Source organism: Podarcis filfolensis (assembly GCF_964270895.1).
Source record: "Podarcis filfolensis genome assembly, chromosome: 17".
NCBI classification, from domain to species: Eukaryota; Metazoa; Chordata; class Lepidosauria; order Squamata; family Lacertidae; genus Podarcis; species Podarcis filfolensis.
In genome coordinates this window covers 37,207,560-37,232,100 of record NC_139621.1, presented here as the reverse complement: position 1 = coordinate 37,232,100, position 24,541 = coordinate 37,207,560, and the positions used below count along the sequence as shown (strand labels likewise).

The 24,541-nt window shown below is 47.2% G+C and overlaps 1 protein-coding gene across 2 annotated transcripts in view; it reads right to left on the bottom strand.

Annotated features, from left to right (window-relative positions):
• Positions 1-24,104, bottom strand: part of SCNN1A (sodium channel epithelial 1 subunit alpha) — a 29,467-nt gene extending 5,363 nt beyond the window's left edge. The window contains exons 1-12 of one of the 2 annotated variants that reach the window (XM_083593425.1): positions 23,850-24,104; positions 18,229-18,274; positions 15,796-16,186; positions 14,009-14,258; positions 11,511-11,698; positions 5,982-6,082; positions 5,164-5,327; positions 4,445-4,543; positions 4,157-4,274; positions 3,930-4,008; positions 2,601-2,658; positions 1,214-1,269 (exon numbers count right to left, since the gene is read on the bottom strand). In XM_083593425.1, the coding sequence (XP_083449551.1) occupies positions 1,214-1,269; positions 2,601-2,658; positions 3,930-4,008; positions 4,157-4,274; positions 4,445-4,543; positions 5,164-5,327; positions 5,982-6,082; positions 11,511-11,698; positions 14,009-14,258; positions 15,796-16,186; positions 18,229-18,274; positions 23,850-23,936 (1,637 nt within the window). In that variant the 5' untranslated portion in view covers positions 23,937-24,104. Of the gene's footprint in view, positions 1-1,213; positions 1,270-2,600; positions 2,659-3,929; positions 4,009-4,156; positions 4,275-4,444; positions 4,544-5,163; positions 5,328-5,981; positions 6,083-11,510; positions 11,699-14,008; positions 14,259-15,795; positions 16,187-17,906; positions 18,012-18,228; positions 18,275-23,849 lie in introns of those variants that run through there. The other variant, XM_083593424.1, reaches the window with a different exon arrangement.
• Positions 24,105-24,541: the final 437 nt, after the last annotated feature.

Sequence of the window (24,541 nt, the reverse complement as noted above, 5' to 3'; positions counted from 1 at the left end):
ACAGTGTGAGCATCTGTTCAGAAGCTATAATTTCCTACTCCACCTCCTGAAACATGCAAACGATCTGTCTAGGGCATGGGTAGGCAAACTAAGGCCCACGGGCCAGATCAGGCCCAATTGCCTTCTGGATCTGGCCCGCGGACGGTCTGGGAATCACCGTGTGGATTGCAAGCACGCACATTCTTTCCTTCTCCCTCCCTCACATGGCGCTGCCGCCGCCTCTTCCCTCCCTCCTCCTGGCTTCTCCCTGCCCTGCCTAGAGGAGGAAGGGGGCTGGACTTTGTTGGTGCCAGCAGCAGCAGCAGCGCTTCAGCGGCCGCCATTTTAAGCAGCCCCTCTCCAGAGCCCTTTTGCGCGCCGCTCATTGTTCCGCCGCCGCTGCCAACCCCTGCTGCTCGCAAGACACAGGTAAGCAGGGGCTTGCGGTGCTCTTGCATCACTGGCCGCCCCCAATATAGTCCGGCCCCCCACAAGGTCTGAGGGACAGTGGAGCGGCCCCCTGTTGAAAAAGTTTGCTGACCTCTGGTCTAGGGCAGTCAGGAACTTGTGGTTGCTGATAAACAGGACTTGTTGGAGTATATATTTTTTAAAGTGTGTGTGTGTTTTCAGCTATTCTTATTGTATCTGTAAGCCACATTGAGTGTCTAACATTATGTAGAGGAATGGATTAGAAGTGGTACCTTGGGTTAAGTACTTAATTTGTTCCGGAGATCCGTACTTAACCTGAAACTGTTCTTAACCTGAAGCACCACTTGAGCTAATGGGGCCTCCTGCCGCTGCCGCGCCGCCGGAACACGATTTCTGGTCTCATCCTGAAGCAAAGTTCTTAACCCGGGATAATATTTCTGGGTTAGCGGAGTCTGTAACCTGAAGCGTATGTAACCCGAGGTACCACTGTACTACACTGCTTCTTGCACCAGAATCATATAATTGCAGAGTTGGAAGGGACCCTGGAGCTCGCCTCTGCTGTTCAGGAATCTCAACACATACTCCCCAGCCCAATTAATCTCCATAGTTTCAGAAAGCATGCATTTAATTCATGCAATATAGCTTAAGCCCTATCCCTAAGCAATTTCTTCCTTGATCCTAGAATTCACCACTCTCTCCTGTCCCAACACAGCTTAGCACCCTGTGATCCTCATTGTTTCTCCCAATTTTTTTCATTGCGTCTCCGATGCTGACCTTCTATTCTGACTGTAGATGGAGCTCTTACCTCTTGGATGTGATGTTGTACTTGTTTTGCCGTGACAGCATGTGGAACACCCAGGCCTGAAACGACACATTTGCAAAATAAATAAATTGGAAACAAAAGCTTTATAGGCAGCCTAGAAGCACACAAATGCATATAACTAATCCACCTCTCTCTCTCTCTCTCTGTGTGTGTGTGTGTGGGGAATTTATAGCAAATCAGTGTGTGGGGGGAAACTTAGTCTTTCCCCCCACTGTTTTCACTCTGCTTTTCTTTTCTTTTCTAAAAAACTTTTTTATTGAGTTTTAACTTGCCAGTTTAAATTCAAACATTAAACATCAACATCATCATTAAGCATTCCCTGAATTCTTCGATTCCCCCTCTGCCTTTCCATGGTTACCACTATCAAACTTTTTTCAACTGCTTCACTTATTTTCTCTGCTTTTCTTAAATAATCCATTTTACCTTAGTTTTTTTTAATACATTACAAGCGTCACTCAAATCCTGTCAAAGTTTTTTGTTCTTTACAGTGTTCTCTTAAACACATTGTAATCCCATTCCTCCTTAAAAGTTCTTCTCTTCCTGGTTTCTCACATTCTGTTTCCACTGTTTCTGGTTGCCTGCCCCAAGTGGCTGCCAACCCCCCACCCCAGTATGCTCAAAAAGTGAGTTTGATAGAAACGTACCTTTGGACTCCCTACTGCAGGGAAAGGCTGAAGCCTTCTGATATGGTTTTTCTTTTCTTTTTTTAAAAAAAGCTCTGCAGCTCTGCTATATGCATTTATGCAAAACATATACCGTATTTTTCGCTCTGTAAGACTCACTTTTTCTCTCCTAAAAAGGGAAAATGTGTGTGCATCCTATGGAGCAAATGCAGGCTCCTTGGCTTCAGTGATAGCAATGCGAAGCCTCTGAAGCGCAGAGGGAGAGCTCCCCCCGTGCTCCGGAGGCTTCACGTTACTTTTGCTGAAGCCGCCTGAAGCCCCCGGAGTGCAGGGAACTCCTGCTGCGCTCCGGGGGCTTCAGGCAGCTATCTGCAAGCCTTCGGAGCACAGCAGGAGTTCCCACTGCGCTCTGAAGGCTTGCGGATAGCCGCCTGGAGAGTGAGAGGGGTCGGTGCACACCGATCCCTCTTGCTCTCCAGGCTTTGCTTCGCTGGAGAGGCGCTGCACAGTTTTCCCTCTCTGCGCAGTGCCCCTTCAGCGAAGCGGGAGGAGAAATGGAAGGGGCTCCGTTTCTTCTGCCGCTTCGCTGAAGGGGCGCTGAGCAGAGAGGGGGAGAATTCCCCCTCCCTGTTCTCCCCCTCCTATGGTCCGGTGCCTCCTATAGAGCGAAAAATACGGTAGTTGCCCTGTGGCAGTTCTTAGGTGTGCATGTGTGTATTCATGGAAGCAGGAAATCATCTCCTTACCTCAGAGACAGCAGAAGGCCATCGTGAATATCCAGCTGACAACTGGTATTCTGTCACCCTAAAGAGAAAAGCATACAATAAGTTTAGAGGCACATTACCAGGGGACCTTATTTACATCGGATGTTCATGGGTGTCAAGAATTGTAACATAACTTTCCAACATTCCTCAGAATCGGAAATACTCGATGCATGCTCAGAGGCGCTTGTGCCACCTCTTCATTACTCCACACATTTCTGGGTGGGACCCTAGCGCTGGGCTCCAGTCCTCTTCCCCTTTCCCCCTTGCCCTTGCCTTCATCCTGCTGGTCACTCAAGGCTCATCAACTGCCACTGCCGGCTCCAATCTGCACTGCAGTCCTTTTAAACCCATGCTTCTCTCCACACACCCCAGGTCTGTCTCTCTGCCTCTGGCACTCTGCAGCTCCTTGGCAAATGTCATCATCAAGCCGCGCCACCATCATCAAGCAGCCGCCATGTTGCAAGGGGCAGAGAGGCAGAATCCACTACTGGGGCAGCATTGTGATGACTGCTGCTGCTGGTGGGACAAAGCCTTGAAATTGGGATGCCCCGATTCAAAGTCAGAAAGTGTGATGGCTTCTCCAATTCTGGGACTGTCTTGGAAAAATTGGGGTACTTGAGGGGTATGCCGTAAGAGTGCAAGTTCTTACAATGCTGCTCTTCTGTTGGTACCATTCTGAACCAGGCCTAGCCTGCATGGCTCAGCTAAGTCATACACCGAGCTAGGCCACCTGTGGCACCATCACCTTCTAAGATATGAGCAGCTGCCAATCACAAGATATGCTTGCTACATCAGGCGGTGGCATAGCGTGGGTTGCCAGTGCCTGGGGCTGCGTGGGAGGGAGGGAAACGGATAGAGTATGCATGGAAGTTCAATGGTCTAGCGGCATCCATATCACCCAGGAGTTTGCAGCCACAGAGATAAGAAAAGAAGAGTTGTTCCATTGGGTCACTTCCTGGTTTGCATGGACAAGCAGTTTTCGATGGAGCCCAGCGACGGAAGTGTGCAGCTGTATTGAGGCTGCACCGGGTGTCCCCCACTATGCTACACCACTGACATCAGGTGAGACATCAGCTGGGGAAAAGAGGCAACGGAAGAACCCTTCATTACTGGGTTTCTGAAGAAAGCCTGGGGCTGAGAGGCCTGAGTTTGGGAAACCAGCATGGAATGATAAGTTGGGTACAAAAAACCACAAAAAAACAAAAATCCTGTTCCGCTCCATTTTACTGAATATTTTTTACTGCCCAGCAAGCTCTGTGGAATTTGACCAGGCCCAGGAATGCAACTGCACAGGTTTTGAAGCTGACTTACTTGCAAGGTTTCCGGCATTTGGTGAAACAGCCCAGGGTGCCTGTTTTGAATTCAGCCTGGAGTTTGTAATAACAATAACCTAGTCCAGAGACAGAGGGACAGTCGATAAAGTAATTGTGTGAGCTGCGTGCATAGGACAGGAGCCCCAGCACCTTGCACCTTGGATAGGAAACAGGTGAGATTGTGGATTCCTCCCCCCCCCCCCGCTGCCTTTTCTCTCCACTTACCCCAGGCGGGATGCTTGTTGTAGTCACAGTAAACTGCTCCGGTGGGCAAGGGGTAGAAGAAATGGCCACAGCCACACCGGTCCACCATGCTATTCTGAAAACAGGAACGAATGCAGACCTAGGTGAAGTAAAAGGAGAATTGTCACCCTAGGGCAGTGTTAGCAATACCCTGGGAAACCTACGGGGACAGGCATGTAATGCAAATAAAAATAAGGATCATAATCATAACAGGGTTGGTCTGGAGCCAATTACAGGGTAAGGATTAGTGGGTGAGTCAAATGTAGATACCTGCTCAGTATAGCGGGATTGGTAGAGGATCTTCACGGGCACATCGCTGCCGTTTTCTGTGCAGTCGCTGTAGGTGCCCCCAAGACGGTTTGTTGTTTCCTGACAATTCACAATATGTCAGATCAGCACAGTTGCATTCCTTCCCTTTGATTTGCAGCTGTTTCTCACACCAAATCAGCTTCTCTCTCTACCTCTAGTTTTATGGGAAAGTAACCAACATTTCAGGGACACGGGTGGAGCTGTGGGTTAAACCACAGAAGCCAGGACTTGCCGATCAGAAGGTCGGCGGTTCGAATCCCCGTGACGGGGTGAGCTCCCGTTGCTCGGTCCCAGCTCCTGCCAACCTAGCAGTTCGAAAGCACATCAAAGTGCAAGTAGATCAATAGGTACTGCTCCGGCGGGAAGGTAAACAGCGTTTCCGTGCGCTGCGCTGGTTCACCAGAAGCGGCTTAGTCATGCTGGCCACATGACCCGGAAGCTGTACGCCGGCTCCCTTGGCCAGTAAAGAGAAATGAGCACCGCAACCCCAGAGTCGGTCACGACTGGACCTAATGGTCAGGGGTCCCTTTACCTTTATGTTTAACCAACATTTCTTTATATTTTCTTTTTGTAACCTCTGACTGAATCCAATGGGTCTTACGGGAGCCATGTTCTTCCCCCTCATTCTCTCACAATTCTGCACACTGAAGCCAGGTCTCATATCCTACTTCTGACCTCACCTTTCTCATACTGATGGATGTTTCAACACCGGGGCGCACGTTAAAGCCCCCGTCATCCATGAAGGCCGGTTCCTTCTGACCGTGCACCATCACTCGGGCTCCCGTCACAGTGGAGAGAAGTGGTATAAAGTCGTTCTGCTCTGTGCGGACAACTAGAGAGAGACCTGTGGAGACAGAGGGCAGGGAAGGCCAATGGCAGTCATGCACAGAGATGAAAACAGGGCAAAAGAGAGATGGAAAGAAGATGAAGTTCCCGCAAGAGAGGAATGGTAGACCAAACTGATGGACTATGCGGAGATGGTGAAAATGACTGGGAAAATCAGAAACCAGGAAGACCAGAATTTCAACAAAGACTAGAGGAAATTCATAATTTACCTTGGAGACCAGTGTAAACAATTGAACTCTTTAGCAATATTTGAATAACACTTGTAAAAAGAACTAGGAATAAATGGGATACTTGGAGTAACTTAAAATATGCAGCAGAAAAGGACTAGAGATGGAACCCATGGAAGGGGGGGAAGTCTAGATATTTGGGTGAATCTTTTTATTACTTATGACTTTGAATGTAAATTTTAACTTGTAAAACCAAATAAAAACTATTATCAAAAAAGAAAGAAAGAAAGAAAAGAAACACACAAAAATCCAAAGAAAGAAAGAGAAGAAGACAGGCAGGTGGCTGTAGGAGTGAGCTCAGCTAGGAAGAAAAATCAATGTTGCAGGAAAGAGATGAATGTGGTGCCAGATTAGAAAGGGGAATGAGGATATAGCTCAAGGAGCCTCTTCCGGCGTCCATCACCACCTTCCAAGCCCCTGCTCACCATTATTGATCCCAGGCAGGGAGGACATCCAGAGTGTGCTGCTGTTGTCATTGAACGTGTAGCAGTTTCCATAAATAGGGTGATGGAAATGAGTGTAGTTCCTGAGAAGAAGAAACGCAAAGTGTCCAGGTCAACTCAATGAAGAATCATAGAATTGTAGAGTTGGAAGGGACCCTGAAGATCATGCAGTCCAACCTCCTGCAATGCAGGAATATGCAGCTGTCCCATGCAGGGATGGAACCTGCAACCTTGGCGCTATCAGCACTATGCTCTAACCAATGGAATTATCCAGAAAGACAATTCAGTTGAACAAAAGTGAAAAAGGCAGGCTACTGCGTTGGCCCATTAGAAATGAACAAAAATCAACAGTAGCACAATTTCTGTACTGCGGCCAAGTAAACACAATAGCAAAAGAAGCCAGCAGGCTATAGTGTATGAGAACTCAGCCTAGGTATCAACCTCCTGCTTTAAAAATGGAATGGAGGAAGAGAGAAAAAGAAGTTTCTGTCATGGTGGAAGTCCCAAGTCTTGCAGCTTGCCTGTCCTAAGATGGAAGGTTTTGTGCTGATTTAACATTCTGCCAATAGGAAAAAAAAAAAGACTATTGGTCCAATATTGGGGTCAAATACGCTCCAAGAAAGCCATACAAACAAATTATCTTGCGGTTGGTATTAAGCATGCCACTATATGCCAATGAGAGGGACGCGGGTGGCGCTGTGGGTTAAACCACAGAGCCTAGGGCTTGCTGATCAGAAGGCTGGCGGTTCAAATCCCCGCGATGGGGTGAGCTCCTGTTGCTCCGTCCCTGCTCCTGCCAACCTAGCAGTTTGAAAGCACGTCAAAGTGCAAGTAGACAAATAGGTACTGCTCCAGCGGGAAGGTAAATGGCATTTCCATGCACTATTCTGGTTCGCCAGAAGTGACCCGGAAGCTGCATGCCGGCTCCCTCGGCCAGTAAAGCAAGATGAGCGCCGCAACCCCAGAGTCGTCCGCAACTGGACCTAATGGTCAGGGGTCCCTTTACCGTTACCTATATGCCAATGAAGCCAAACTAACATGCCTTTGTTGATAACTTTCTTTTGCCAGTAAAACAGTATGGTGGCACGTTAGTATTTAGTGCACAAATTAGTCAAGTACACAAATGCACAGGGACGGTGCATGGAGCATAACATAAAACAAAGTGTTGTGCCATTAACATACATCTAATGTTAAGTATAAAAGCCACATAGGCGGAACAGTGTAGAGATAATTAGTTGTGAATGATCTGCGACAACTCTAATGGGCCTTGCGATTTTAACACACCACTTGAGCAGCCTGGGCATAGTCAACACATTTCACAACTGAACAAGTTGGGTTGGCAGATTGGTTACATGCAGTACACTGCTGCTGCCAACCATGGAGATGGCACCTTGGCATTGTCTTGGTGCCCTCAGGGGTCAGCAGGATTGGGCAGCTGCTGAGGGCACCAGAGCTCAGAAGGGCCCCATCACCCACTGGCCTGACCCCCCTAGCTCTGCCGCCAATCACTCTCTTCACCCTCCCCTCCCCACTGCGCTGCTGAGGTACATTTGACATCACTTAAGGGGTGGCTAATTAGGTGAAAGCAGTGCTTGCCTTGCTGCATCCAAAGTTCTTTTTTGCACCAGCAGAGTCAAATAGCGCTTAACACCTGCTCCATCCCATCTGAAGGCTATTAAAAATGGCCACCTGTCATGTTTGAGCTACTTGAAATTCCTGCATTGCAGGGGGTTCGATTAGATGACGCTTGAGGTCCCTTCCAACTTCTACAATTCTGTGATTCTATTCTCTGCTGACTTCAGCTCTTCAACCAAGCCCAGCAATATTATGTTTTCTTCCTCTGCCCAAAGATTTGGTGTGCAGAGGTGCTGTAGTGAATTCAAATATTTGCTCATTGCCTCATAACATTTTACTTAGCCTCAGTAAAGGTAAAGGGACTCCTGCCTGTTAGGTCCAGTTGCGGACGACTCTCGGGTTGTGGCGCTCATCTTGCTTTACTGGCCGAGGGAGCTGACGTACAACTTCTGGGTCATGTGGCCAGCATGACGAAGCTGCTTCTGGCGAACCAGAGCAGCGCACAGAAACGCTGTTTACCTTCCCGCCGGAGTGGTACCTATTTATCTACTTGCACTTTGACGTGCTTTCGAACTGCTAGGTTGGCAGGAGCAGGGACCAAGAAACCGGAGCTCACCCCGTCGCGGGGTGACCAAATTGTGTCTGTGATTATGACCCTGCAGCAGAGCTTCCTTAACTACGACCCCTAAAGTTTCGGATTCCCTCTAAACCGGTGCCAAAGTTTTGTGGTTGTTTTGTAGGGTTTTGTAGTGTGAACCCCTTGTTTTGTAGAACCACCCCCCACTGATTAATTGAGACATCAAACAGGGGTTCGTACTTAACAACAAAAAAATCAAACATGGTTCATGCTACAAAATCCTACAAAACTTTGGCACCAGTTTGAAGGGGACCCCAAATTTCAGGGTTTGAAAATTTCCCTGAGCAGCTTTGATGCACTTAGCAGCCTTCTCAGAGAAGATCCAGTGCTTTCTAATTCAGAGGCACAACGGATGTGTGAAAGCTGTGGGCATGACCCAGGCGCAAGCTGTGTCGACACCATAAATAGTGTCTTCAGCACCAGAGGCAAATCAGCAAGGCTTAAACGTAATGCAAATTTAAACAAGAATAAACAGCATTCAGCGCTGATTCAGGGCACTTGTGAAGAAGCCTGGTGTCAGCAGCAGGTGGGTTTGGAAGGGGGGGGGAACGGTGTGCACAAGTTGTGAAAGGAAGGTCAGAGTAAGGTGAGTTGACAAAGTACTGCAAACAATTGCTGGAACTAATGGTGGTTTGTCAGCCTGCCAGCTAGACCCAAACAACCGAGGCTTGGCAGCACTGGAAAAATGGTATTTTTGTTCCAGAGATGGGAATCTAACCAGTGTAACTAACCCCTGTGGTCACGGAAGGCCTGATTCATGTGCGCCCTTATCACCAAGCCAAATGCAGCCCACTGGGAAATTGATACACTTCCTTGTTTTGCTGCTTGTGGGGCACTGGGAAAAACAGGGGGAAGGGGGCTAGTGGCCAAGAACCTGTCAGCAGAGAGAGGTTATACACGTGGCCAGTGGGCTGTATTTGGCTTGGTGGGTAACAGGCAGAGCAAGGCTCCCTCAGCATCACATGGAAAGGGGTGTCAAATGAATCATGTGGACACCTTCCAATGAAAGAAGCGACTCCCCACAACATTTGGGTGACGTCAACCTCCTTCTTGGTGGGAGAGTGGGGATATCTACTGGTGTGGCTGCACTGACATAACCATAGGAACCAGCTACTAGGGACCAAGGTCTCTTCGGCTCCGCCAATAAAATATCTGAGGGGACAGGCCTCCCCAAAGTTGATGGGCACTGCCATTCAAATGGTGTGCGCGTACCACATCTTGTGATTGATTATGCAGGGTGGGGCCTACCTGGACCCCCCAATATTTTATTCAAGTTGGCACCCCTGGACATAATTTGTAATGGTCCTTAACTGGGGTTGCCAAGCTGCCAGGCAGGATTTTGCAAAGGTGGGACTGCTTTTCATTCAGATGTCATATTTGAGTGGAACTAAGAGGGACGCAGGTGGCGCTGTGGGTTAAACCACAGAGCCTAAGACTTGCCGATCAGAAGGTCGGCGGTTCGAATCCCCGTGACGGGGTGAGCTCCCGTTGCTCGGTCCCTGCGCCTGCCAACCTACCAGTTTGAAAGCACCTCAAAGTGCAAGTAGATAAATAGGTACCACTCTGGCAGGAAGGTAAATGGTGTTTCCGTGCACTGCTCTGGTTCGCCAGAAGCGGCTTAGTCATGCTGGCCACATGACCCGGAAGCTGTACGCCGGCTCCCTCGGCCAATAAAGCGAGATGAGCGCTGCAACCCCAGAGTTGGCCACGACTGGACCTAATGGTCAGGGGTCCCTTTACCTTTACCTTTTAGAAGGTTTCATGGCAAAAACATGTTCCCAAATACACAGAGATACTGGGAATATAGGGTCCGAAGGGTTTGTCCAAACTTCTGCTTGTTCCATGCTTTCTAGACATGAGTCAAAGAAGTTTTTCTTTTGTCCCACTGTTTTCCCTGGGGAAACACAGTTACTGTTTAATTGGAAGAAACGTTAATCCGCAGAAAACCCGATCAGTGTTTGTTACGATTCAGTGGTAAACAGCGGGGTTTCCTGGGGAAAGTGGCGGGGTAAATGAAAAATCTCTCAAACGCATGCACTGAAGTGTGAACAAGCCCTCAAACTTTCCACCCACTGGGGATGGAAAGTTCTACCAGTTTGGTTCTCTCTGTTTCACATTCCCCCCCCCCCCAATCTTAAATCGAGTGCTCCACATTTCTGAAGCGATTTGCAATTAAAAAAAAAAATCCTCATAAAAATAGTCAACATTTTAGTATTTCTCCTAATGAGAACACATTCTTGTAGACAGTTCTGATTAATGTACACATTTTTGCAAGCCATTTTTTATGAATTCAATAATGCTCTTTTATGTGTTATTTCCACGAATGTGTGCACATATTGTTTGCCTAGAGAACTGCATTGCAAAATTTGAATAAATGTGCATTTTGAAAGGTGGTTGTGTTTTGCTTCTTGTATGGCTTTGGCAAGTGCGAATTAGGCAGATTTGGCTTTAAATGTGAGCTGCACTGAATCCCCCCCCCCTTTACCCTCATTGCTAATGCCCACCAATTCTCCTCAGAAAAATGCTCCTCAGACAATTTTTCTCTTAGAGTGGCTTCTGGTTTCAGAGTCTGGCGGTGGAAAAATCCAGATTACCTGGGGGATGGAAGTGTAGGTGCAAGTAAACAAGCAGGTGTGTGTGTGTGTGGGGGGGATATTTATGTAAAAATTCCATGCTCCTTCCCCTTCTCTTGGAAGGAGGGTCACAGATCATGTTGTGAATTGCCTTCTTTAACATGGAAATCCACTACTTCATCAGCTATTTAGTTTTTTTATATTGAATTTTTGAGGCACTTTGAATCAGTGATCGGAAGGTGGCCTTTTTAGTTTTTATTTTAAAAACCAAACATGTACCGTATTTTTCACTCTATAAGACGCACCAGACCATAAGACACACCTGGTTTTTGGAGGAGGAAAACAAGAAAAAAAATATTCTGAATCTCAGAAGCTAGAACAGCAAGAGGGATCGCTGCACAGTGAAAGCAGCAATCCCTCTTGCTGTTCTGGCTTCTGGGATAGCTGCGCAGCCTGCATTCGCTCCATAAGACGCACACACATTTCCCCTTTCTGTTTAGGAGGGAAAAAGTGAGTCTTATAGAGCAAAAAATACAGTATTTTCCAAAACTAGGCCAAAATTAAGATACCCATGAACAGTGAGTGACCCATGTCAATCATTGAGAGCCTTTCCTAGCCTGTTGGCCTTGAGATGCTTTGGACTATATCTCCCATCAGCCCCAGCCAGCAACGGGTACCGAGGTGGGGAAGGTGGGTTTATAAAGCAGCAGTTATTTGGGGACTTACGCTTTGTTGCAGGTCTCCTCGTTGAAACGGCAGGAATAGATGAAGTTTGTGAAATTGGACTCGTCGAGGTCTTTGACGTCGGGGATGCTCGCCAGGATGTTGATGTAGTGGAAGCTGTACCACTCTCGCACGGCATCCACACCCGAGGAGTACATTTGGTGGAAGCAGTCTGTCTTGTTTTCATTCCACTGCAAAAGGAAGTCAACAACCCCGTTAGGCCACTTCCCCAGGGCATAGAGGATGAAATGTGGGCCCTGGGAAGATCAAATGGACATGGAGGAAGAGGGTCGTTCCAAATGCCTGACGAGGAAGAAATGTTGGGGAAGCCAGAGAGGCTCAAATCTTGGTTGTCACACAAGCAAGATTGTCATAAGACATATGGTTGTTCAGGATAGCTATGATGCAGATACATCAATTTAACATTTATTCCGTCGTCCAAAGTAAAAAGAGATTATCTTTACTGATAAAAAGCATTGTTTGTTTCTTTGATGAACTGGGGATTTAAATGTTGCAGGTACAGTGGTACCTCGGGTTACATACGCTTCAGGTTACATACGCTTCAGGTTACATACTCCGCTAACTCAGAAATAGTGCTTCAGGTTAAGAACTTTGCTTCAGGATGAGAACAGAAATCGGCAGCGGGAGGCCCCATTAGCTAAAATGGTGCTTCAGGTTAAGAACAGTTTCAGGTTAAGTATGGACCTCCAGAACAAATTAAGTACTTAACCCGAGGTACCACTGTAATCTGAACCTGCACCATTTGAGAAGATGAGTGACACTGAGTTAGATTCAGTCACTGTCTTTTCCAGCTTGTGTGTGTGTAATTTTTAATTATTATTTTTTCTAATTTACATTTCAAAATATCCAAACAACTTTAAATCAATGACTTCCCTTCTTTTTCCGTGGCTCAATTTACATACCAGACATCCCTGCCTATTTTGCATAAACTAAACCATTCAGTATTCCATTGTTACATCCATCAAAATTTATTTACACTGTTGAATTTACCTTAATGCTACCAGTGTTATTAAATGTACACAGTTTCCACCCATATATTCAGTAAACATTTTCCAGTCTTCTTTAAATGTATGCTCTTCTTGTTCTCTTATTCTATATGTTAAATCTCCAAGCTGCTCGTATTCCATCAGTTTAAGTTGTCATTCTTCTTTAGCTGGGACTTCGCTCGTTTTCCATTTTGGGGCTAGCAGAACATGGGCCGCAGTAGTAGCATACATAAACAACCTCTTTTGACAAATGGGAATTTCCATCTGAATTATGCCCAACGAAAAGGACTCTGGATTTTTTTGGAAAGGTACTTTTAAACATTTTTTTCAATTCATTCTATATTATTTCCCAATATGCTTTTACCCTTTTACAAGTCCACCATACAGTGGCACCTCGGGTTAAGTACTTAATTCGTTCCAGAGGTCCGTTCTTAATCTGAAACTGTTCTTAACCTGAAGCACCACTTTAGCTAATGGGGCCTCCTGCTGCCGCTGCGCCACTGGAGCACAATTTCTGTTCTCATCCTGAAGCAAAGTTCTTAACCCGAGGTACTATTTCTGGGTTAGCGGAGTCTGTAACCTGAAGCGTATGTAACCCGAGGTACCACTGTATATGATAAAACGTACCCTCCATCTCATTACACCTCCAGCACTTATCTGATTCGGATTTATACATTTTAGCAAGTCTACTCAGAGTTAAATACCATCTATAAATCATTTTCAAGTAGTTCTCTTTCCTTTCCAGCTTTTGAATTCCAGCAGAGATACTGGACTTTGAAACAATACTGGTGTGTGTGTGTGTGTGTGTGTGTGTCACGCAGGGCAGACCTGTTGGAGGGTAGCAGGAAGAAGCAGAGAGGTAGGTGCTTAAATGCACTTTCGTGAAGAAACCAGAAGCCTTCCTCCTGGGCATGGTAGGCCAATTGGTGTCAAGGAAAGATAGGACGTTTTTTATGTATGCGACAACAGCAGCAAGAGTACTTTTAGCAAAGTATTGGAAGACACAAGAGCTACCCACACTGGAAGAATGGCAGACCAAGGTGATAGACTATATGGGACTGGCGGAGATGACTGGCAGAATCCGTGACCAAGGGAAAGAGACGGTGGAAGAAGATTGGAAGAAATTTAAAGTTTATCTTAAGAACTGTTGTAAAATTAATGAATGCTAAAATGTCTTGGGTAACGCAAAATAGAATTGCAGTGACAAACAATGGGATATGAGAAAAAAGATTTAAAGAAAGTGTTATAAGAAATTGAAATTAGGGGTTGCTGGAAAGATTTAAAACAGGGATGCAGAAAGGGGAGGTATGGGGAAGTCGCTGAAAGAAGGTTTAAGGAAAAAAAGGTTAAGAAATTATACGTGTTCATATGTTTGTTTGTTTATGTATTGTGTTGTATTGTCTTTTAATATGTGTTGAAAAACCAATAAAAAATTTATAAAAAAAAAGGAAGAAGCAGAGAGGTGCCACCAAAGGAATAGGAAGTCATCCTTACCAGAATGAAACCAATCTTCCAGTCACTCTTGTCCACTTGGGGATTGTTCTCTTCCATGCTGGTCTCACGCTTGTGTCTATAGAGCGGGTGGCGTTGGATGTGGCGGTACAGGCTCCTGGAGCTGCGTTTCCTCAGCGATTGGGCCTGCCAGTTCTTCTGCTCCATGGACATGTTGTATTTGTAGAGCTCCATCAGGGTCCGCTGTGTGATTTGATCCAGCTCTTGCAGCTGCTCCTGAATCGCACTGTACCTAAAAGATGGAAGAAGGGGCTTAAAGGGGTCTTACCTCAAGGGATCCAGTACGTGAAAGGTGGGCAGAAGGTAATATAGTCTACTTGATGGTCGGTTAGGGGTGCATGGGGTGTTAGGGGAGGGACACGCCATGCTCCTTCTGGGGTTGTTTCGTCCACCTTTGGGCCTCACCCTGTACTCAGCTCTCACCTGTGGCTCCTGCCACATGGTGTTTCCTGCTTGGCAGGGGGTTGGACTCGATGGCCCTTGTGGTCTCTTCCAACTCTATGATTCTATGATTCTATGATTCCTAGAAGCTGTCAACATGTGACAGCGGCCACACCCTGGGAATGGCCTTGACGGATCAACTAAACCAGGCGAGGGCAACCAATGGGTCTCAAACCCTCGGTGAGTTGGAGACTTCCTCTATGTGCAAAGACAAGCTCTGGTGGAATGAGTGGACTAGGTCAATAGTGGGTCCAGTGGTCAAGAAGGCGGTTTCTGCATGGTCCTAAACCTCCGCTGTGTTGTGGCTATTTGTGAGAAAGGCTTTGGGAGTAAACCCTGAGGAAAAATCCATACCTGCTGCCTTGCCAGGACCTCTTCAGGAGGAGAAATGGGCCAAGGAGTAAACAATACACAAGATAGTTGGATGGTGCCTACTGGGCCGCTTCCTGGCAACTCCTGCAGCCAAGCTGGTGCCAAACATATTGTTCTGCTTTCATTTGGCCCACATCAGCAAGGCTGAGAGAAGGGTCTTGTTGTCTGGGCAGCCCAGGACCTCCATACACACTACCCAAGCTTGTGCTCCAGGGAGGTCACTGTGGTGCTGCTAATGCAGCAAAAACAGCACAGGAGGCAGCAGTTATGAACTGCCAGTTTCTGCAGCCACAGCAGGCGCCGTGATTCCCCAGCAGTGTGCCTTCGCTCTCGGTGGTGCACTTTGTTGCCTCTTGAGACAAATGGATGCCTGGAACCACCCCCTTGATCTGATCGGGCATGGAACATATTTCAACGCAAGATCAGATACTCAGGATCTCATTACACAGGTTAAAGGTAAAGGTAAAGAGACCCCTGACCATTAGGTCCAGTTGTGACTGACTCTAGGGTTGCGGCACTCATCTCGCTTTATTGGCCAAGGGAGCCGGCGTGCAGCTTCTGGGTCATGCGGCCAGCATGACTAAGCTGCTTCTGGCGAACCAGAGCAGCGCATGGAAACGGCGTTTACCTTCCCGCCGGAGCGGTCCCTATTTATCTACTTGCACTTTGACGTGCTTTCGAACTGCTAGGTTGGCAGGAGTTGGGACCGAGCAACGGGAGCTCACCCCGTCGCGGGGATTTGAACTGCCGACCTTCTGATTGGCAAGTCCTAGGCTCTGTGGTTTAACCCACAGCGCCACCCACGTCCCAATTACACAGGTTAGTCGTGCCTTAACTGTTTGTGGATACTGAGTGCTAACTCACCCTTTATCAACCTAAAACACTGGGCAGGGGAAGTAGACCACGCAAGGCTCAAGTCAGCCCCAACTGGCAATATTGCACATCATCAGGCTTACCTGTAGGGATTGAGAGTACACAGCGTGACAGCAGGGAAGGTCAGCCTATCAGAATTGAGGTTCAAGTTCAGGTTGACAGGAAAGCTGAAGTACTCTCTGTAGATGATTCCAAACTGCCAGTACATGAGGCCAAAGGTGAGGAAGAAGAGAACTGACCAGAAGGCCGTCTTCATCTTGTTCTTCTTAGAACAGACCAGTCGGATGGCCCCATGGATGGTTGTGTTGTTACAAAAGAACTGGAAAAGCTCCTGATAGGAACTAAAGAATTCAATGAGACCAGAACTCTCTTCTTTTTTCTCCTCCTTCTTTTTCTCTTGCTTTGTTTCCATTTTGAGCTGTTCGGCCCTCTTGCGTCTAGGCTGGTTTTCAGCCTTCACGGTTACAATTCGGGCTGTAAAGAACAGTAACAAATATATATATATATATATATATATATATATATATATATACACACACACACACACACCGTATTTTTCGCTCTATAAGACGCACCAGACCACAAGACACACCTAGTTTTTGGAGGAGGAAAACAAGAAAAAAATATTCTGAATCTCAGAAGCCAAAACAGCAAGAGGGATCGCTGCGCAGTGAAAGCAGCAATCCCTCTTGCTGTTCTAGCTTCTGGGATAGCTGTGCAGCCTGCATTCGCTCCATAAGATGCACACACATTTCCCTTTACTTTTTAGGAGGGAAAAAGTGAGTCTTATAGAGCAAAAAATACGGTATATATATAAAACCAACCACTTCCAACTTCTCCATTCAACTTCTCAAAGGGAAATTTCGAAATCAAAATGTAAATTCACACGTTGAATGTGAAAGTTTAACTTAAATGTTTGAAATTGGACCGCCATGCAGCTGGTTTAATCCTTGCTTACCCAGAGGTAACATAAACCAACGGGAGAGGCTTCGAAGAAAATGTACGTAGAAATGCACCCATATCTCTTGGTAGCTTTGATGTTGGCAAATATGAAATATGACATTTCATTCATATACAGTACAGCCCTGGAGTTGACGGCTAGTTCACTAAACTGCCTCAGGGTCTTACTCAAGCAGTCAGGCTTGCTTTGGTGATAGTCAGTGATACCCTACACACGTTATTTCTGTCTGTGCTCACTGGGTTTATTCCCAGGTTCATAGCATTGTAATCTAGCCTCCTTACTAATACAGATCCACACCACAGATTTAAAGCACATCCAACATACATGGCTTTCCCGCAAAGAATCGTGGGAACTGTAGCTTGTTAAGGAAACTGGGAATTGTAGTTATGTGAGGGAAATGCTGCAGTTCCCAGAATTCCGGGGTTGAAGTCATGGGCTCCAAAGGTGCTCTGGAGGTGCTTCAAATGTACGTTGTGACTTCTTGAATGCTCCCTGTTAGGTTGAGAAAGGATCTTGGTCCTCAAAGCATATTCCTTTCCATCTCCCTTGTCTCAGTCACATAGCTGTCAACTTACAGATTTGAAAATAAGGGATCAGCAGCCAAAATAAGGGATTTTGCTATTGTAAAGAGTTACATACATTGGCAGGATTGACAGATGCTGTCAATCCGGCATGAGGTAGTTGTGGCGCGGCCACGGCCGCTGAAGCGCCACCCTTCTGCGTCCCTCCCCATCGCCTCCTCTTCCTCCTCCCTCAGGCCGCCTCCTCAGCTGCCACCACCACTGCTGCCTCCGGGCTTGTGGTCAGTGTGGACGAGAGTCTCTCTCCCCCCTCTCTCGGGTGGGGAAGGGCCGATGGAACTCCTCGCACCAGGACGACAGCACCAGTGCGCTCTCTCTCTCTCGGCGGAGGACCTCGAGCCGCTGCTTCCCTCCTGAGCTGGGTGAGCATGAAACCCGGGAAATTTAAGGGACATCATCCATAAGGGACAGCAGCGGGACACAGTGCTGGGATAAGGGAGTTTCCCGCCAAATAAGGGACGGTTGACAGCTATGCTCAGTCATAGCCCTGTATATCAATTCCCGGAGCCTCTTTACAGATTAGTCTCAGGAATGTAAAACTGTTTGGTTTGGGTGTGATGTGCCTTTTGCACCAACAAGTATCTCCAGTGTTAGAAGCAGTAGTATGCCAGATTCTGGGAAACACAATTGGGGAGACCGCTATTGCACTCACGTCCAGCTTGCCAGAGGCATCTGACTGGTCACTGTGAGATTAGATCGCCCTTTGGTCTGTCAGGACTGAGATGTGGAGATATGCTTGAGAGATCCAGACCGTGGGGAGCTCTGAAAAATTAATAATTATAATTTGGACTTCTTTATTTTAATTGGAATATTATGATTGGATATATTAACTGGATGTTTTTTATTGGAAAATCAATAAAAATGATTAAAAAAAAAAGATGGCCCTTTGGTCTGATCCGACAGGGATCTGCTTACATTCTTAAAATCACACAGAAGTGTACCTTGTGCCTTATGTTTGGTGACAAGAAGCCTACCTTTTCCACGAAGTCTTTGACTCAGGCCCTTGGTCCTCATATCCATCTGAAACAAAACGTAAGTAAATGTAGCTGTATCCGCTCATATGCATCCCTTGACTAGCTGACCCTCTCCCATTCCCTCACTTCCCTTCCTTTGTCTCACCCACTGCAGAAATTTAGACTGTCAGCTGCTTAGGGACACAGACCTGTCTTTTTAGAGTACATTCCTGTCTGAGCTGAACTGGACATCACTCCTATCGCAGTGTTGTGTAGTGGTTAGAACATGGGTAGGCAAACTAAGGCCCAGGGGCCGGATCTGGCCCAATCGCCTTCTGAATTCGGCCCGCGGACGGTCCGGGAATCAGCGTGTTTTTACATGAGTAGAATGTGTGCTTTTATTTAAAATGCATCTCTGGGTTATTTGTGGGGCATAGGAATACGTTCATTCCCCCCAAAAAATATAGTCCGGCCCCCTGCAAGGTCTGAGGGACAGTGGACCGGCCCCCTGCTGAAAAAGTTTGCTGACCCCTGGGTTAGACAGTCAGGCCAGGACCTGGGAGACCTGGCTTCGAATCCTTAAAAGGTAAAGGTAAAGGGACCCCTGACAATTAGGTCCAGTCGTGGCCGACTCTGGGGTTGCGGCGCTCATCTCGCTTTATTGGCCGAGGGAGCCGGCATACACCTTCCGGGTCATGTGGCCAGCATGACTAAGCCGCTTCTGGCGAACCAGAGCAGCGCACAGAAATGCCGTTTACTTTCCCGCCAGAGTGGTACCTATTTATCTACTTGCACTTTGAAGTGCTTTCGAACTGCTAGGTTGGCCAGGAGCAGGGACCGAGCAATGGGAGCTCACCCCGTCGCGGGGATTCGAACCATTGACCTTCTGATCGGCAAGTCCTAGGCTTTGTGGTTTAACCCACAAGTGCCACCCACATCCTTGCTCAGCCACAAAGCTCCTTGGGGGTGACCTTGGGCTAGTCACTGCCTCTCAACCTAGCCTACCTCACAGGGTTGTTGTGGGGATTAAATGAGGAGGGGGAGAAAATCATGTGCGCCACCTTGAGCTCCCGGGGGGGGGGGAAGGTGGGATATAAATGCAATAAATAATAGTTTCATGTGTCATAGCTGTTTTTGATTTCACAAGTAGCTGGCATGGCAGGGCGGGGGGGGGGGGCGATGACGACAATGAGAACTTCATATTGCCAAGTAACATCTAGTTTGGCTTCTTCTGCCCTCATAAAGTAATGAGTAATCAATCGACTCATTGACAGATCCTTGCAACAGCAGACTAAACAGGAAATGTCCATACTGGCTAATATTTCAGTAAGGATTTGTTTATTTTTATTTTTTAAAAAACGTCTACCACAAGAAAAAACACAGCACCCATACATAACAAAGTGAAAAATGAAGTTCTATTATATTATATTTGACAATCTTTTTCTGTGCCATGATAAAATGAGTGCCACTTCAGATTACTCAAGGAAGTGCTTGTGGTTGCCTAATGAAGCATAAAGGTCAGAAGCAGAAACTGAGTTGGCTTGATCGCTTTCTTCACATTGATGACATGTATTTCTTCATTTATTTGTAATTCTTTAGTCTAACCTCATGGTTTAGCTTCTGCTTGGCAAAATTGTTTGAAAACTGATGTTTGGCCAGTGCATTCCTGTAAACTGCTTCTATCTGAAAAGCTGGAATATAGAACTCTGAAATATAATTAACAGTCAAAATTTGTTCTTAACGGTTGCGTAGCTTATGTAGGTAGAACACAGAGAGCATGATCCAGCCAGAATTTAAGGGGAGAAATCTAAGCGGCACTCCCATGGGACCTATAAAGGCCCAAGCTAGTTCTTTATTTCTGTATTTACCATCCCTCTGCTTCTTCCTCACAGATTCCTGCCCAGCACAGCAGCTCTTCAAAGGCACAGGTCTATGCACACCATACATTTAAAGCACATTCCCCTCCCCAAAGGACTCTTTTGTTGAGGGTGCTAGCAACTGCAGTTCTTTGAGCAGTAAACTAGAGTTCCCAGAATTCTTTGGAGAGGGAGACATGCTTGAAATGCATGGCATCTGCACAGCTGACAACACTCTGGGCGCGGGGGAATGGAACCCAACTAAAAATGGAAGTGATTTTGAAAGGTGGTTGCTCCTAAAGTTAGTAATTCCATCATCCTTACAGGGGTGGAGGGGGAATCAAAAGGTCATCAAAACTACAGAATGATAAAGATGCAAAAGCCAGCAAATTTTTGAAGAACCTCGCGTTAAGTACTTAATTCGTTCCAGAGGTCCGTTCTTAACCTGAAACTGTTCTTAACCTGAAGCACCACTTTAGCTAATGGGGCCTCCTGCTGCTGCCACGTCGCCGCAGCACGATTTCTGTTCTCATCCTGAAGCAAAGTTCTTAACCTGAAGCACTATTTCTGGGTTAGCAGAGTCTTTAACCTGAAGCGTATGCGACTTTTAATAAAATAGGTAAAGGTAAAGGGACCCCTGACCATTAGGTCCAGTCGTGGCCGACTCTCGCTTTACTGGCTGGGGGAGCCAGCGTACAGCTTCCGGGTCATGTGGCCAGCATGACTAAGCCGCTTCTGGCGAGCCAGAGCAGTGCACAGAAATGCCATTTACCTTCCCGCCGGAGTGATACCTATTTATCTACTTGCACTTTGACGTGCTTTCGAACTGCTAGGTTGGCAGGAGCAGGGACTGAGCAATGGGAGCTCACCCCATCGCAGGGATTCGAACCGCCGACCTTCTGATCGGCAAGTCCTAGGCTCTGTGGTTTAACCCACAGCGCCACCCACGTCCCTCTAATAAAATATGATGCTCTAAAATAGCCTTCACTAAACTGGTGTCCTTCTGGCTGGCTGACTCTGATAGGGGTTTTAGTCCAGGACATCTTCAGAGCAGCAGGTTGTCAAAGGCATCTCTAAAGGGCTAAGTAACATAGAGCCGATGAAAATAGGGATATTCTTGGGTGGATCTACACACAGGAACACCCCCCCTGCTATAAATACGCCAGAAATTAAATCATTATAACAAAAGAAAAAAACCGCTATGGAGAATCGCTTAGAATTTTTTCTGTGCTCTCTGGCGCCTTCTGGTGTTGCATGTTTATAGCACATTCAAAACTCTGCTTCTTGACTAATGTAGTTGAGTCCCTATTCAATACTACTACAACTACTAATTATTTATACCCCGCCTATCTGACTGGGTTTCCCCAGCCACTCTGGGCAGCTTCCAACATATATAAAAACATAACAAAACATTAAACGCTAAAAAATAAATAAATCCCTTACAGGGGTGCCTTCAGATGTCTTCTAAAGGTTGTATAGTTACTTATCTCCTTGGCTTGGTGGGGGTCACATAACTCCATACCCTCCAACATTTCTCCCATGAAAATGGGGACGTCATAAGGAAAAGTGGGGCTTTCCAGGATCAAATCAGAAACCAGGATGGCTTCTGTAAATCCTGGACTGTCCCTGGAAAATAGGGACACCTGGAGGGTCCTGACCTCCCAGTTCTTCCTTACCTTGCAGTGCTCTGCATTTCACACACCCTTCCTGCCAGCGGAGCTCACTTCCTGTAAAAGAGACAGGCTGCAACAATGGCCGCTCACCCCATTTGGTATTAAATGAGATGGACTGTAATAAAAATGTCTGCAACGATGGAGTGCAGAGAGATGGGGGGAGGGCTCAGCTCCCCTCAGCCACTCGGACCTTTTTGGTTCAAAAGAGAATGTCTAGGAGAAGACTGCTTGTAACAATGATGTGTGGGGAGGGGTAGGTACCATATTTTTCGCTCTATAAGACACACTTTTCCCCTCCTAAAAAGTAAGGGGAAATGTGTGTGTGTCTTATGCAGCGAATGCAGGCGGGAGGCTCTGTCAGCGCTCCCTTTAAAGAGCCGTATGGAGCGTGTGTGCGGCTCTTGGGGGCCCCCAAGAGCCGCACACACACTCTGCACGCTCTTGAAAGGGAGCACGGCTCTTGCGGGAGCCATAGCCACGCGCAGCCTCTCCCGGGCAGGGGATGAAGGCTCCCCTTGCCCAGGAGAGGCTGCACGTGGCTAAAGCAGCCAGGACAGCGAGCAGGATCCATCCCCCTGGCTGTCTTGGCTTGAGCCATAGCTGCGCGCAGCCTCTCCTGACCCGGAGAGGCTGTGCACGGCTAAAGAAGCCAGAACAGTGAGCGGGATCCCTCTGGCTGTTCTAGCTTCTGGCTTAGCCACGGGATGAAGTCTCCGCAGGGGAGCCTCCCTTAAAGACTAGGTGCGTCCAATCGTCCGGTGCGTCTAATAGAGCGAAAAATACGGAAATGAACAAGCCAGAGCTGTGGCTGTGTAATGCTGGGGCTGCACCATTACATTTTGTTGGGTCTTTGCAAAGAGACCATTACCTGCAGGTGCGCAAGGGCTTGGAGGTGAGGAGAATTCTCTGACAGCGTCTCTGCTGCAAATCTCCCTCTCCCAATTCTGCTTTTCTCTTGAAGAACCTGCTGCTAGAGTTTTAATAAGCACGTAACCGTGCAGTCAGACTCCAAAAAACAAATCGAGGCCACTCATGCAAAATGGCTGCAACAAATGGCACCCTCACCACAGAGAGGTGAGCACTGCAAAACACCACCACCACCATCATTATTCCGGCAACTCATGTTAGAGGTAAAAAATCTGAGAAGACCCAAGGCAAAGAGTAAAGACCAACAGGAGTGCCTGGGCAAACAAAGGTGACCTGAGTTGTGTGTGAGAGATTGAGAGAAACATTATATACTTTAGTGTGCTACATTCCATCATTTCATGGCAGAGAGGCAAGACAAGGGAAGGAGAGTCTTTGGCGGCTGTCAGTCTGCTGCTTCAGCATCGCAGTGGAAACAAGACGAAGGAAACCAAACTCCGAAGTGGGCTCGGGAGAACTCCTCCTCCAAGCAGGTTATTGTGGCCTCGATGCTCCTCACGCATTCAATTTTTATGCTATGCCCACACAATGCCTCCCCCATCAAAATGCCATCCCATATTATTTCTCCATTTCATTTCGATTCATCATTTAGACAGAAGACCCGTCAGTAAACAAACAGAAACCCCCAGACCATGGAAATGGCAAATCTGGATTAAACTGAGGGTGGGGTTAGATATGGGACGGCAATTTAATGTGGGCGATATTATGTGGGTGCTGTGAAAAGCTTCCCTGAGTGAACAACACAGAGCCATAAAGTGGCTTGTGGAGGTGCCTGTTTTCTCACCCTGTGTTAAAAGTACAGGGCTGTCCTGCTGTCCCCCCAAAGAGATCCATGTACAGTTATCTCTCCCCCCCAGCTGTGGGCCCTGCTGTGCCTTTAAAGAGCTGCCTGACATGCCAAAACTCAAGGTTTTTTACCCACGTGGGGATAGAAGTGATGGGAAAAATTAAACTCCACCTGCTAAACGTATGCAACTCTGACTGTTGCTAAAGTAAAGGACTCTATATGGGCTCTTGGGTACCCCAGAAGGGAAAAGGAGCAGTTTTTTCTTACAACATTACAGATTTGGAATAACGGTAGAATTGGTTAATTCCCGTGGGAGACAGCTGACTTTGTCCTTTCCCCGCTTCTTATCTACTTGTATCTCTTGTCTCCTCCGCCCACAACTGCGCAGTCCCCAGGCTTTACCTGTTGATTAGAATCAGAATCAGAGGTGCCAGGGAAACCAGCCTCTTGCATGTTGCCTTTGGTGATGATGCTTCTGTCCTGCTGCATTTTCCCTGGAGAGGTGCTCCACCCAGCAGCTGCTGTCTCTGCTGCAGAAGAGGGAGAGAGAGAGAGAGAGAGATCTCTCTTCTTGCCTGATCTCAGGAGGCTGGCCCCTGCTTTGCTGGCAGCTCCTTGTTCCTGATGGTTGGGATTAAACTGGTTCCTTTCCAGATCAATCTGGCGACTTGTCCTGCTCCTTTGGCCCTCCCTGCCTCTCCCCGCCCATGTGAAGGGGCTGGGATGAAAGAAAAGTTTAGACAGCGGAGGCAGCAGCAGCAGCAGCAGCAGCAGGAGTCTCAATTTACTGCATAATAGCAGAGAGGTTGAGAAAGATGGAAAGGAGGAGGTGATAGCAGTAGAAGGAAAAGATGAGGCTATGTCTCCACTGCAGGACATCTTACTTTACATTCAGAGAGGGATGCTATTTATTCTATGTTATACTGAATTACAGCGGCTAGCTTTATAATTTGATTTCTCCGTGTGCAGCCCGTTTGTCGCATCACTTCTTCCATCTCATGGTCTCCCTGGTCTAACATACCTCAGTTTTCCCTGTGTTTGGGCTGTACCAGCTTGTGACTGTGTAACTCAGGGGTAGGCAACCTAAGGCCCAG